Source organism: Staurois parvus, unplaced genomic scaffold (genome assembly GCF_062004578.1).
Source record: "Staurois parvus isolate SC_StPar_1 unplaced genomic scaffold, SC_StPar_1.0 ptg000013l, whole genome shotgun sequence".
In the NCBI taxonomy this organism is placed as follows: domain Eukaryota; kingdom Metazoa; phylum Chordata; class Amphibia; order Anura; family Ranidae; genus Staurois; species Staurois parvus.
In genome coordinates, this window is record NW_028317809.1 from 10,097,076 (window position 1) to 10,110,179 (window position 13,104).

Below are 13,104 nucleotides of genomic sequence, written 5' to 3' on the forward strand. Positions count from 1 at the left end.
GCTCAAATTTAAACTCATGGGGGTTTATTTACTAAAGCTGGAGAGTCCAAAATCAGACTCCCTTCTGCCTAGAAACCAATCAGCTTCTAACCTCAGCTTGTTCAATTAAGCTTTGGCAATGAAACCTGGAAGCTGATTGGTTTCTATGCAGAAGGGAGTCTGATTTTGGACTCTCCAGCTTTAGTAAATAAACCCCATAGTGTCCTTTATTATGCTGAGCACTAAAAGTTTAACTTACTTTATATTTTCATACAGCGGTTTCAAACTGGTGTATGTGAGTTCCTGGGGGTACCTTGGCATAAGTCAAGACATAACTCAGGGGCTAGATCCAAGATGATAGATCATAAATCCTTGTCCCTTGCTATGATACCAGTGAGTTGATGCAAGGAAAATTATATGATTAGAGCCGAGTGTTCTGCATCATACAGCATATCTGGAAAACAGTTTATTGTGATACAAAGCTTGCTCCTCCCACTGGGTAGTTAACTTTCCCATTTTTTTGGACAAACAAGCAATACTGTATGATTGAGAGCAGTCAGAATGGTCTTTATAGTTAGGCAGGCCATACATGATCCCTCCCAGGGAGCTATTGTGCTCTCCCGGCAGGGAGGGAGGGGGGGGGAGACGTCATCCCCACCGGGAAAACACAGTGATTACTGCTAGCGGCTTTAATTGCATGCAAAATCCGACATGCTGGTTGTACCTAAGTCCTATAACGGTCGACATGGGTACAAGCAGCCTGCCCATAGATGATTTGAATCTCGGCCAATCCCTGCTGAACCAGCCAAGTTTCAAACCATTTATAAGGAACAATCTTTAAGGAAGAAACATAATTTCTTATTCGATGGTCTGTACAATTGCATATTCTCTGCCATTCTGCCTCCAAGAGCCCATTCTAATATTAGTTTTGAATACATCAGTCACAGAAAGCGATAAAAACCTGACAGAGATTCCAACCTTTCTCCATGCTATTTCAAAAAAAAAACAGATTTTGGCTTTAAATGCACATAATGATCACCTAGTGATCAGGAATACGTCAATGCCTCTTCAGTAGAATATTTTGCTGAACTTCAGCGTTTATACCTTATGCATTGCATTTAATACTATAACAAAAATGTATATTTAGTTTATTATGACAGAAAATGCTTCACATACCTTCTTCTTGGTGCTCTGATTTAGGCTTATACGGGACTGATTCTTTATCTGCAATTTAAAAGAAAAATATAGAACTTCAACCAAAATGTCATACATCATCACATAAAAGAGTATTATTCAGTCTAAAAATAAACAAATATATATTCACAACGTCAGAGGGTAAAGGAAATTCTATCAGTTGCCAGGGAGTCAGTTACTGTATACTGTATATTGTCAAGTCAGTTACTGTATATGGCGAAGAGCAGCCAATCACTGATAGATTTCCACCAGATAAAAACATGACTTTCAGGGCTAGATTTATACTATTTGCCCACCAACTGTCATGTGCCTTCGCCATCCTAGTGAAATGGCTGGCCTTAATATCACATTAACAAAATTGGGGGGTCAGAGTTACACATAGACACACAGATTAAGGATGGGGTGACTGAGCGTGATAGTTTCCCATCTTCTTCATACAAAAAAACCTATAATTAGCTGAGAAGAGCCCCCTTTCTCTTGCTCCCCTATACCCCCCCCCTTCCTGTATCCTTGGTTGGTTGATTGGTTGCTAGAGGTTATTACACATCATTACCACTCACTGATTGGTTGCTAGAGGTTACTGCACATCATTACCGCTCACTGATTGATTGCTAGAAGTTACTGCACATCATTACCGCTCACTGATTGGTTGCTAAATGTTACTGCACATCATTAATGCTCACTGATTGGTTGGTAGAGGTTGTTGTACATCATTACTACTCACCCATTGGTTGCTACAGATTACTGCAATTCATTACCACTCACCCACTGGTTGCTAGAGGTTACTGCACATCATTACCTCTCACCCATTGGTTGCTAGAGGTTACTGCACATCATTGCCGCTCACCATTGGTTGCTAGAGGTTACTGCACATCATTAATGCTCACCTATTAGTTGCTAGAGGTTACTGCACATCATTATCACTCACCCATTGGTTGCTAGAGGTTAATACTGCACATCATTACCACTCTCCCATTGATTGCTGGAGATTACTGCACATCATTATTGCTCATCCATTGGTTACTAGAGGTTACTGCATATTATTACTGCTCATTGATTTCCTAAAGCTCAGTGTCCCCCTGTGCAAGCTGCTCAGTCCTGCTGATGTATCACTAATCTCCCCCACGATTGACAGAAGAAGGGTGAGGGAGAAGAAACCACACACAGTCCGCTCTGTGTGTCTTTGATCTATGCTCTGCTGACCAGAGAAGGTGGAACAAGAGGGGGAAGACAGAGTGCTGGTTCTGCCTTAGTTCCTGTCACAGATGCTCTGGTCCTGACATAGGGAAAAGTGGAACAAGCAGGCGTTAGAACAGCCTTTCTCAACCAGGGTGCCCAGGCACACTGACGTGACTTGAGATTTCTGCAGGGGTGCCTTGGTAAAATGTCTAAAAATTGCCAAAAAACTTGTATACAAGCCAGCAGGTGTACAAGCCTGCCTTTTAGTTAATAAATCACCTGTAATGTTGGGTTTCCTACATATGTGGTTGTTGCTGCATTATAAAAACTATTATAATAGTTTTTCACGTTTTAGAGTGGGGTGCACTTTTAAGATTATGGACACTTTTGAGGCACCCTGTCAGGAATGGACTAGCCAGCAATGGTGGGACTCGCCTGCCTTTTGATCTGCAGTACCAGGGCTGGCCAGCGGGTGCTCCCAGCAATCAGAGACTCAACTTTGCAGCCAGCTAACACCTGGAACTGATTATGCTGGGGTATTTAAGGGATGGCCAGACTTGCAGACTCTGCCTTGGTGTTGTGTTCTCTTGGGCCCTGTATCCTGTTCCTGCTCTCTGTTCCTGTCTGATTCTCTGCTGACCCTGCTCTGATCCCTGGCTTGTCTGACCAGCCCTCTGCCTGACCCTCTGTACTACGCTGCTTGCTACCTGTTCTGATCCCTGGCTTGTGACCCTGACCATCCCTCTGCCTTACCCTCTGTACTACGCTGCTTGCTACCTGCTGAACCTGGCCTGTGACCCCGACCAATCTCCGCTTGCTCCCCCTGTACCTACCTGCCCAATTGATATTGACCCGGCCTGCCTGACGACGCTTGCTTGTATATACTGTTATCTGTGGGTGGGTGGTTTGGTTGCACTGTATTATGTTTTAGTATTGCACTGCGTTTATGTTTGTATTGTTAGTGTTAATAAATTATATTGTTTATAACATATCTGAGGTCTGCGTTTCCCTGCGTCAGCCACACACCTCTGGTCACACCTGGGAGCCCTGACACACCCTATTTTAGAATGGGGTGCCTCAAGACTGTCCATAATTTTAAAATGCAGCCCTCAGCTGTGCCTCTCCCTTGTTACAGTGTGGCCATGGGGGAGCATATGGGGGGGGGGGGGATCGGCTGCACCCACTACACCATGTAAAATGTTTGCGGGGCTTATTGGTATCACCCCACTGGTGGGTGTCACCTGGGTGCGGTCCGCACCCCCCCCATAGCAACGCCACTGCATCTAGGTAAGTATGATTGTTTATTTTTTTTTCTATTCCCATATTTCTCTTTTAATCTTTAAATGCAAATGATGCACAAACTGTTTGGGCAGTAAAAACAAGACAGGGAAATGCTTTAGAATATTTTATTATACAAGAAACAGTTCTCCTGACAGAAACATGACATGTGGGTGGCAGCTGTGAACCACAGCCTGCTACCTGATGCCATGGTCTACTATGCTCAGTATGCAGAAATCTGGCCCTGATGATTAGGAGAATATGTGACCAGGTAAGGTTTTTTTACTGCAGGAGAAAATGTTTCTGACCATTGGAGATATTTACTATTACAGAGATTTTCCAATTAGAAAATAGAAAATCACTGTATGAGTGGGCATTGATTGTTTCCTTTTCCTCAGAGAGAAGGGAAGGAGGCCACCACTGCACATACACTGCATTCGCCCACATACAAGGTTATGCTGCTGTAGAAGGTCCCAGAATTCTAAAAGTGCAATCTCAGTTAGACATTTCTTTCTCTTTGAGACCAACATAGAAGACCAGATCTACAAATAATACCAGTCCAGCAATAATCTTTTTTTGCAGCATACCTTTGTATGTGATGGCATGGCATTATACGGCCTGGGCAGAGAGATTGGGTGATCATAACCATGAGACTAGTTGTCTTAGATCAGGAAAAATAAGGACATTTTAACTACAAAGACTGAAATCATTTTGGTAATTTTAAAAGACTTTTGAAGTCAAAGAAAATTATTAAATATATAAGTTTTGAGATATTAATTGAATTGGCATGGATAATTTTAACAGCATTGTTTGTATTTTCCAGGATAATGGTATTTATGTATCAAACCATTCATTTCACAAATATAACTTTTGCTTAGATGTAAAATCACCTCTTTGTTGGGTTTTTTTTTTTGTATGACATAGTTAACTAGAAAAGCTACAATTTCTGGGGAAATTGTGTGAAGTGTTCTTGCCTCCACCAGTAGTCTACAACTCACACTCTAGCTTTTGTCACTCTGCTGCCTGCTCACACACCTGGGTTCCTATGGCAACTCACTCTACAGCAAGGGCAGAGAAGAGCAGTTAAAAACAAACTGCTCCAACTTGCTCACTTCACTAGCGGTTGCCATCTTCAAACGGTTGTAGTTTAAAAATTATAAATCCTACACTGAAGAGCTTTATATTGCGAGAATCCCAAGACCCAGACCTACATTTTGATGCATAGTATGTCTCTGAAATATTAAAAATTAAGGCACAGTCACAGTTTAGAAATTGCCCTTTAAATTTGAGGTGGCTAAAATGTCAATGGGCGGCGTGAGTTGCAAACAAATGGTCATATTGTGAAAACTATCAGGACTATGGCTTAGCCGTGGACATTTTTAGTGGCAACAGGGATAGCTGAATGTTTTGATAAATGATTTGTGTAGGTGGGCTGGAAAATGAGGGAGTGATGGCAGTTTAGAAATCATGTCCTGATTTTTCAGCTCACACTCTAGCTTTTGTCAGCTCCCACTCTAGTTTTGAACATTCTGCCATTCATTCCTATGGGACCAATTTCACCACAAAAACGCCGATATTTCGTGAACCATTCGGTGAAACGTTCCACAAAGTAATAGCACACCAATCGGGAACAATCTGCACGTTTCGGTATATTAGTGTCTATGTAGTGTAAAAACTGTGGGAGGAGTTAGGGTGGTAAATTTGACTATAATAATAAGAATATATATGTGAGATAACAGTAAGTGGTCTTGCCATGCAAGAACACTTAAAAAAAGTCTATGATGACTGGGCTTATGTAAGAGTTTAACCCCTTGGAGTCAGTACCTCCTGGCCCTTTAAGGGTTTCAGAAGTTGGGAGGCAGGGCGGGATTTAGGGTTATGGGACCATTATGGGACCGCCGTGACACGCTGTCCAGGCAGTCACATGATCGGGAAAGGTCTCGATTGAAAGAGGAGATCGGGTTCGCGCGCTCTCAGCACATATGTTTTTCTTAATTGCACGCAAATGTGTGGCCGCTCGGAGTCAAGGCCCAGACGCAGGAAGGCCGCACATTTGCGTGCGGCCGGCGCCAAGAGGTTAAAGAGTTATAAGAAAGCTTAACCCCTCTAAAATGACTTTGCTTGAGAGGTCCTCTGAGCTTACAGTTGCTGCTTCGTCAAATACCTGAATGCTGCAATAACACATGCTGTCTTCCAGCTCCTAGGTAACTATGACAGTAAAAAAAAATACACAGTTTTGTACATTATTCCTACTATAGGCAACATTTTTTTGTTTCTTTTTGGATAGACCAAGGAAGAGGTTATAACCTCAGTCAGATTTATTTTCACCATCTGTGACCCATTGCGGAGATTTCCCTTTACTTCCTGCCCCATAGCCAAACAGGAAATGAGAAGAAATCCCCGCAAATTAGGGAAATTCCATGGAGACCCCCAGGTCACCCGAACTAATGTCTACCTTGGAAAATGTCCCCTCTCTTAGTTTTCTGAGGACAACCCAAAATGTGGCATTTTCACTTTAACTTTCAATGATAATGGTGAACAGGACAAATAGAGAGGATGAATCTCCCTAATGGGGACACAGGCAGCAATAAAAACTGACACATGGTGTTCTAATCCCTCTCCACTCAAAATGTTTTGCCTTTAGTTATATATTAACTACAGGGTTCTTTTGTTTCTTTAGGTAGACTAACAATTGTTATTTGTCTCTCAATTCACAAGCTCTCACACAATGATAAGGATCCTTATTTTAAGTTAGTTGCAGTAATTTTTTTAGCATTTTTGCATTAGCGTTTAGCTGAGTTTTCGTGCGTTTAGCGGCGTTTTCCCATGTTTGCGTTTTTTAGCGTTTTTTTGTTTGTTCAAAAAAAAGTCCAAAAACGCCAGATTGGGGGTGTTTTACTGCATTTTTCCACATTTTTCAGCTTTAGAGCGTTTTTACAGCTAAAAAACTCCTCTAGAAACCCACTAGTCCTGGGGTTTTTTTCCAGCCAAAAAACATCCCAGCCAAAAAACATTGATTACAGTCTGTGTGCATGGACACATAGGATAACATGCTGGGGGGTTTACTGGCTGTAGAAAAAAAATGTCAAAAGCCAAAAACAGAAGATGTAAAAACATCCAGTGTGCATGAGGACTACAAGGTTACAAGGTAAGAGCTGTGTGTTATTCAAATAAGGTGAGACAGTTGAAGAACTCCACACGTGCACTGGAAACAAATGTTGCTATGTGCAATAAATAAAAAATTTTAAAAAATTGTTTTTGGTCCCTGCATTTTGTTAGCTTTAACCACTTGCCCTTCAGAGGATTTATCCCCCTTCCTGAGCAGGCCATTTTTTGCGATTACTTTAAAAGACAATTGCATGGTCATGCACCCAAATTAAATGTATGTCCTTTTTTTCCCATGAATAGAGTTTTCTTTCGGTGGCATTTGATCCCCTGTGCGGTTTTATTTTTTGCGCTATAAATAAAAAAAGACCGACAATTTTGAGAAAAAAACAATATTTTTGAGTTTTTGTTATTAAACTATTGTCCAGTAAAAAAATGTTAAAAATCAAATTTCGTCATAAATTTAGGCCAAAATGTATTTTGCTGTTTGTTTATGTGAAAGTTATATATATTGAATTTTTTTTCTAATAATGGCGGCGATCAGCAACTTATAGCAGGACTGCGGCGGCCATTCTGACTTTGAACTGACTTTGTGTCACTGACATCCCCAGTGACACTAATACAGTGATCAGTGATAATAAAAAGCCCTGACACTATACTTATGACACTGGGCATGAAGGGGTTAACATCTGGGGAGATCAAAAGGTTAACTTTGTGCTGTGTGCTGTTTCACAATGTGTGTGCTTTTCACTGTAAGCACACTGCTTTGTATGGCTCTTCACAGCCATACAAAGCAGTGTGCAGGAGCTGACAGGGGAGAGATCTGTATTGTTTACATACAGGTCTATCCCCCATTGGAGATACTCAGCAATCACCAGGTACCAATAAGTAATCAGCGGCCAGGACCCGTTGATTGATAGCCGAGGCCACAAATGGCCCCCTACCCGGAACTGCAAAATCACATATATACGTGATTTTGCGCACCCATGCCACCCCGTAGCAGTATTTCTGTTATAGGGTGGCACAGAAATGGTTAATGAAAGCACTGTGGTGTGAACAGCTCCTGACTACTAGAGGTAGATAAAGAGGAGATAAATATTTCCCAAGTAAATCAGCAAATGTATGATAATTTCTTACTGAATATTCCTATACTTTAGTAAGCCAAGTTGTGAATGGTGTTTTTAAATCACTCCACATTTTTTTTTTGTCATTAACTTTTATTTCTGCTGATAAACAGTTGTTACCTCCACCTAAACTGGCCACTTTTCTTTCTATACCTCCTCCCTATGATAAAGATATGAAAAGATTGGCAGGAGTTCTATGGCTTCATATGGCAATGCTGCTTCTCAGTAGACACAGTACAGTGAGTGAGTGTTGTCAGAATCACCTATTGAAAATAAAGGGGAAAAAGTCTAAGAATGCAGCCATTACATTTAAGGACTGGTAAGCTACATTCTTTTTGTTCCTTGGTTTAGATACGTTTTACACACCCCATAAACCAACATGGAAGAAAAATATATTTGAAATATATTTAAAAAATATTCTTCCCATATATATTGACATATACAGTTGTGGCCAAAATTATTCAACCCCCACTGAAATTGAGTGTTTTGGCCAGTTTGACATTGCTTTTGATCATTCAGTCATCTTGCTTACATTTACATTAAAGAGGCACTTGTAGGTCAGACAAATATAACATAACAGTTATAATGAAATAACCACAAATGTCTTTTCTGTGCTCACAGCATTATCAGTTTTATTCAACCCCCAAGTGACATTCAATCTTAGTACTTAGTACAGCATCCTTTTACAGTTATAACAGCTTTTAAACGTGAAGCATAGCTTGACACAAGTGTCTTGCAGCGATCTACGGGTATCTTCGCCCATTCTTCATGGGCAAAGGCCTCCAGTTCAGTCACATTCTTAGGCTTGCGCACTGCAACTGCTTTCTTTAAGTCCCACCAGAGGTTCTCAATCGGATTTAAGTCTGGTGACTGCGATGGCCACTCCAAAATGTTCCAGCCTTTCCTCTGCAACCATGCTCTAGTGGACTTGGAGGTATGCTTGGGATCATTGTCCTGTTGAAAGGTCCAACGTCTCCCAAGCCTCAGGTGTGTGACGGACTGCATCACGTTTCCATCCAATATCTCCTGGTACTGAAGAGAATTCATGGTACCTTGCACACGCTGAAGCTTCCCTGTACCTGCAGAAGCAAAACAGCCCCAAAGCATGATTGACCCTCCACCATGCTTCACAGTAGGCAAGGTGTTCTTTTCATCATAGGCCTTGTTCTTCCTCCTCCAAACATAGCGTTGATCCATGGGCCCAAACAGTTCTAATTTTGTTTCATCAGTCCACAGAACACTATCCCACAACTTTTGTGGTTTGTCCACATGGCTTTTGGCATACTGCAGTCGACTCTTCTTATTCTTTGGAGACAGCAAGGGGGTACGCCTGGGAGTTCTGGCACGGAGGCCTTCATTACGCAGTGTGCGTCTTATTGTCTGGGCTGAAACTTCTGTACCCACATCTGACAAATCTTTTCTCAGTTCCTCAGCAGTCACACGGGGACTTCTCTCCACTCTACGCTTCAGGTAGCGCACAGCAGTCGAAGTCAGCATCTTCTTTCTGCCACGACCAGGTAGCGTTTCAACAGTGCCCTTTGCCTTGAATTTGCGAATGATGCTTCCTAAGGTGTCTCTTGGTATGTTTAACATCTTTGCAATCTTCTTATAGCCATTGCCCTTCCTGTGAAGAGAAATCACCTCTTCTCTTGTCTTCCTGGACCATTCTCTTGCCTTCACCATGTTTGTAACCACACCAGTAAATGTCTAGAAGGAGCTGAGTATCACAGTCATTTTAAAGCTGCCTAATTGGTGCTTATTATGCTTGATTGCTGCTCGGTGACATCCACAGGTGTTTTCAATACCTGATGGAAAGCACCTGTATGAACCTCTGTTCTTCAGAGTGGTAGTCTTTAAGGGGTTGAATAATTGTGGCAATGAAGAAACCACATAAGAACCATTTACTACTGTATTACATAAACAATTGATGTCATTTTAGTTGCATTTGGGTAGTTACAACGTCCTTGTAGGATTTGATTCTGAATACAATTCCAAATGTACACTATAGTCCCTAAACCCCTTTACAGCATTGGGGGTTGAATAATTTTGGCCACAACTGTATTTGAAATACTACAATTTTGGGCAAAATTTCAAAATATATTGCAATATATATATATATATATATATATATATATATATATATATATATACTGCGTGTTCAAATGCGTTATCACAAACTATATGAAAAATATTTTTAAACATACATTTCAAATATAGTTTGTCTTTAAATATACAAATCTACATTTTTGAAATGCATTTAGAAATATATGTAAACATATATGTTAAAATTACTTTTTTATATGTTAAAAAATCTGAAGAATATATTTAAAAAATATATATTTTTCAAAATATTTTTTTTTAAATATATTCATCAGATTTTTTTTAACATATAAAAAAGTAATTTTAACATATAGGTTTACATATATTTGTAAATGCATTCTAAAAATGTAGATTTGTATTTTTAAAGACATACAGTATATTTGAAATGTATTTTTAAAAAACATTTTCATATATTTTGTAATAAAATTGCATTTCAACATGCAGTATATATTTATTGAAATATATTTCAAAATATATTGAATATGGCCAAAATTGTAGTATTTCAAATATATGTCAATATATTTGTGAAGAATATTTTTTTAAATATATTTCAAATATATTTTTCTTCCATATGGGAAAGCACAAATGTCTATATAAAATACAGTAATGTATACTACAATGTGTATGCAGTACACTCACGCTATCCATGTGATTAATGCTTAATGGTTTAAAAACATCTTTATCAATTGTAAATGCTAGCAAATAATACCTAATAATGAAATAATTTGCATGCATTTTTACCAAATTGACCATTATATCTCAGAATCTTGACATAATTTAAATGTGATGTTGGAGTAGCAATGAATTGTGTCTTCTCCTGCAGAGAATTGGCTAAATAGTATTATGTGCACCTAGTTATCAGTGAAATCTGTGAGCTAAAGCTGGTGAGCACATGTACAGACTGTAACTGGTGCTGAAAGACTACCTGGCATGCAGCTCAAACTTGTTGGTATTTACCTTAAGTAACTTTAGAGAAGGTTCCCCCAACACATACCTCACCACCTAATATGAAACTACAAGCATGCACCACCTTAAATGCAGGGACACACACTAATGTGTGAATACTCTGTATTTTGTGTGGACCTGAAGCTATAACCAGCCCAGTTTTCTGCAAATTTTTATTAGGATAGCATTTTCCTAATATCCAATATTATACCCTACAAAAACTTCAACTAGAACTTTTACTACTTTGTATACCCTGGCTGCTCTGCGATGTTCCCGCCTTTTCTGCAGGAATGCAGTTAGTAGCCACTGTGTTAATGAAGTTGGCAAGCAGTGTTTGTTACCTCTTGATTGATAAATATATTGTAACTGTATTGCTGTTGAAATGTATTGAGATTTGTTCATTTAAAAGATATTATTTTTTTAATGAAGGGTTTTTAACCACTTTGTTACATTTTGTTCAACCCTAATAATCTCTAATCACCTCCTTCTTCCCCTTCTCCTTTCAGCTATTATTTTTACTTATTTATTTCATATTTTACAATTCAAATATAAACTTTTTTTTTCATTTTGTTGTGTCACATTAAATAAAAAAATACACATGATTAAAAAAACACCTTTATTTCATTGGTGAGTAATATCACCATGTTCTGTAACAAATTTCATTTTAGTGTCATTACAAAAGAGACAAATGGTACAATACAATTTGCACAACTGTGTTTTCCTCATTTTGTCTCGATTGCAAAGACAATAAAATCAATTTACAAGACAAAATTGCCAAAAGAAAGCCTTATTTTTTCCAAAAAAATAAAAAACCTATATACTGTACAGTACTGTATGTGTATTACTTTGGTACCATAGATAATAATGACCAAATGTTTGACAAATGAATAGGCCCATAGTGGAAATGTTGAAATTGCTCTAATTTATAAGAGGTATATAAGAGGTCATTTGGCTGATACCAGCTTCTGTTGATGTTTTGTAAAAGGACCGATCTAGGAAAAAGAATATTTAGAGTTATTCATATTAATTGAGCTAGTTTTTCACTCGTGACCTATTGCAGTAGATTGGGTCTGGCAGGGGCGTCCCTAGAGTTAGTGTCACCTGGTGCGGTAACACTTGGTGTGACCCCTCCGACGATCCCCGCAGGATGGATCGGATCTGCGGATTGAGCATAATGGATCGGAGTCCGATCCATTATGCTCCCCAATCCACAGATCTTATCCATCTTGCGCGGTACGTTGGCTTGCAACCTATACGGGTTAACTGATCTTTCAACACTGGGTCAGATGCAGGAGGTTCCTGCTATAGCGACTGCATTTCCTGGTTACAGACAAGTCCCGGATCTTGCACAGCCTTACCTAGATCAGTTAACCCCATATAGGTTGCAAGCTGATGATCCCCGCAAGATGGATTGGATCTGCGGATTGGGGATCATAATTGATCGGACTCTGATCCATTATGCTCAATCCACAGATCCGATCCATCTTGCAGGGATCATCGGCTTGCTTTAAAACTTTCCTTTTCGTGGAGAGGGTCACCCTGTGCAATAGGTGTCACCCAGTGCAGCACGAACCCCTGCACCTGCCTAGGGACGCCACTGGGGTTTGGTAACCAATGCATGCTTGCGTAGAGAGGAAACTGTCCAGGCCAGCCACGCAACCAGGAGCCTTCAGTTGCCCTCATGGACTCAAGCATGGCTGAGCAGAACTTACAAATAACAATGCATACACAGGTGCCCTGACCCCAAGGCCACAAACCATGCACAAGAACCTCTGTAGATGATCCAACTCATGGGTGTAAATGGGGGGTGCATAAGGGGGTCCTAACCCACAAGAGTTTCTGCAGCACAATAGCTGATGTTAACAGCCACCATGCACCTGAGCACCACAGCCACCACTCCTGCCACCTGTCAGACCTCAGAGGCAGGCAGTGGTAGTTCAGAGAGAGGGAGGCTTTCCTTAGCTCTGCCCCAGCTCTGGTCAAATGACACAGCTGAGGGGGGATTCCCCTTACACTGAAATGCCTGGTCTAGGTAGTGAGTTTCATGGAGGGTAAGAGCTGTTCTGGGGGAAGATCTGTTATAGGAGGAGGTCTGTACTAGAGGGGAATCTATGCAAAGAGGAGCTCTGTATGGTGGAGGGGATTTGTCCTAGGAGGGAGATCTGAACTGAGGGGATATTTTGGCAGAGGACCCCAAAAG

General features: G+C 40.3%; 1 protein-coding gene across 2 annotated transcripts in view; it reads right to left on the minus strand.

The window, feature by feature from the left end:
• The window catches only part of RASGEF1B (RasGEF domain family member 1B), a 512,404-nt gene that overhangs the window by 399,450 nt on the left and 99,850 nt on the right, over window positions 1-13,104 (minus strand). For both annotated transcript variants that reach the window (XM_089675532.1, XM_089675523.1), the window contains exon 2: window positions 1,156-1,203. In XM_089675532.1, the coding sequence (XP_089531658.1) occupies window positions 1,156-1,203 (48 nt within the window). The remainder of the gene's footprint in view (window positions 1-1,155; window positions 1,204-13,104) is intronic.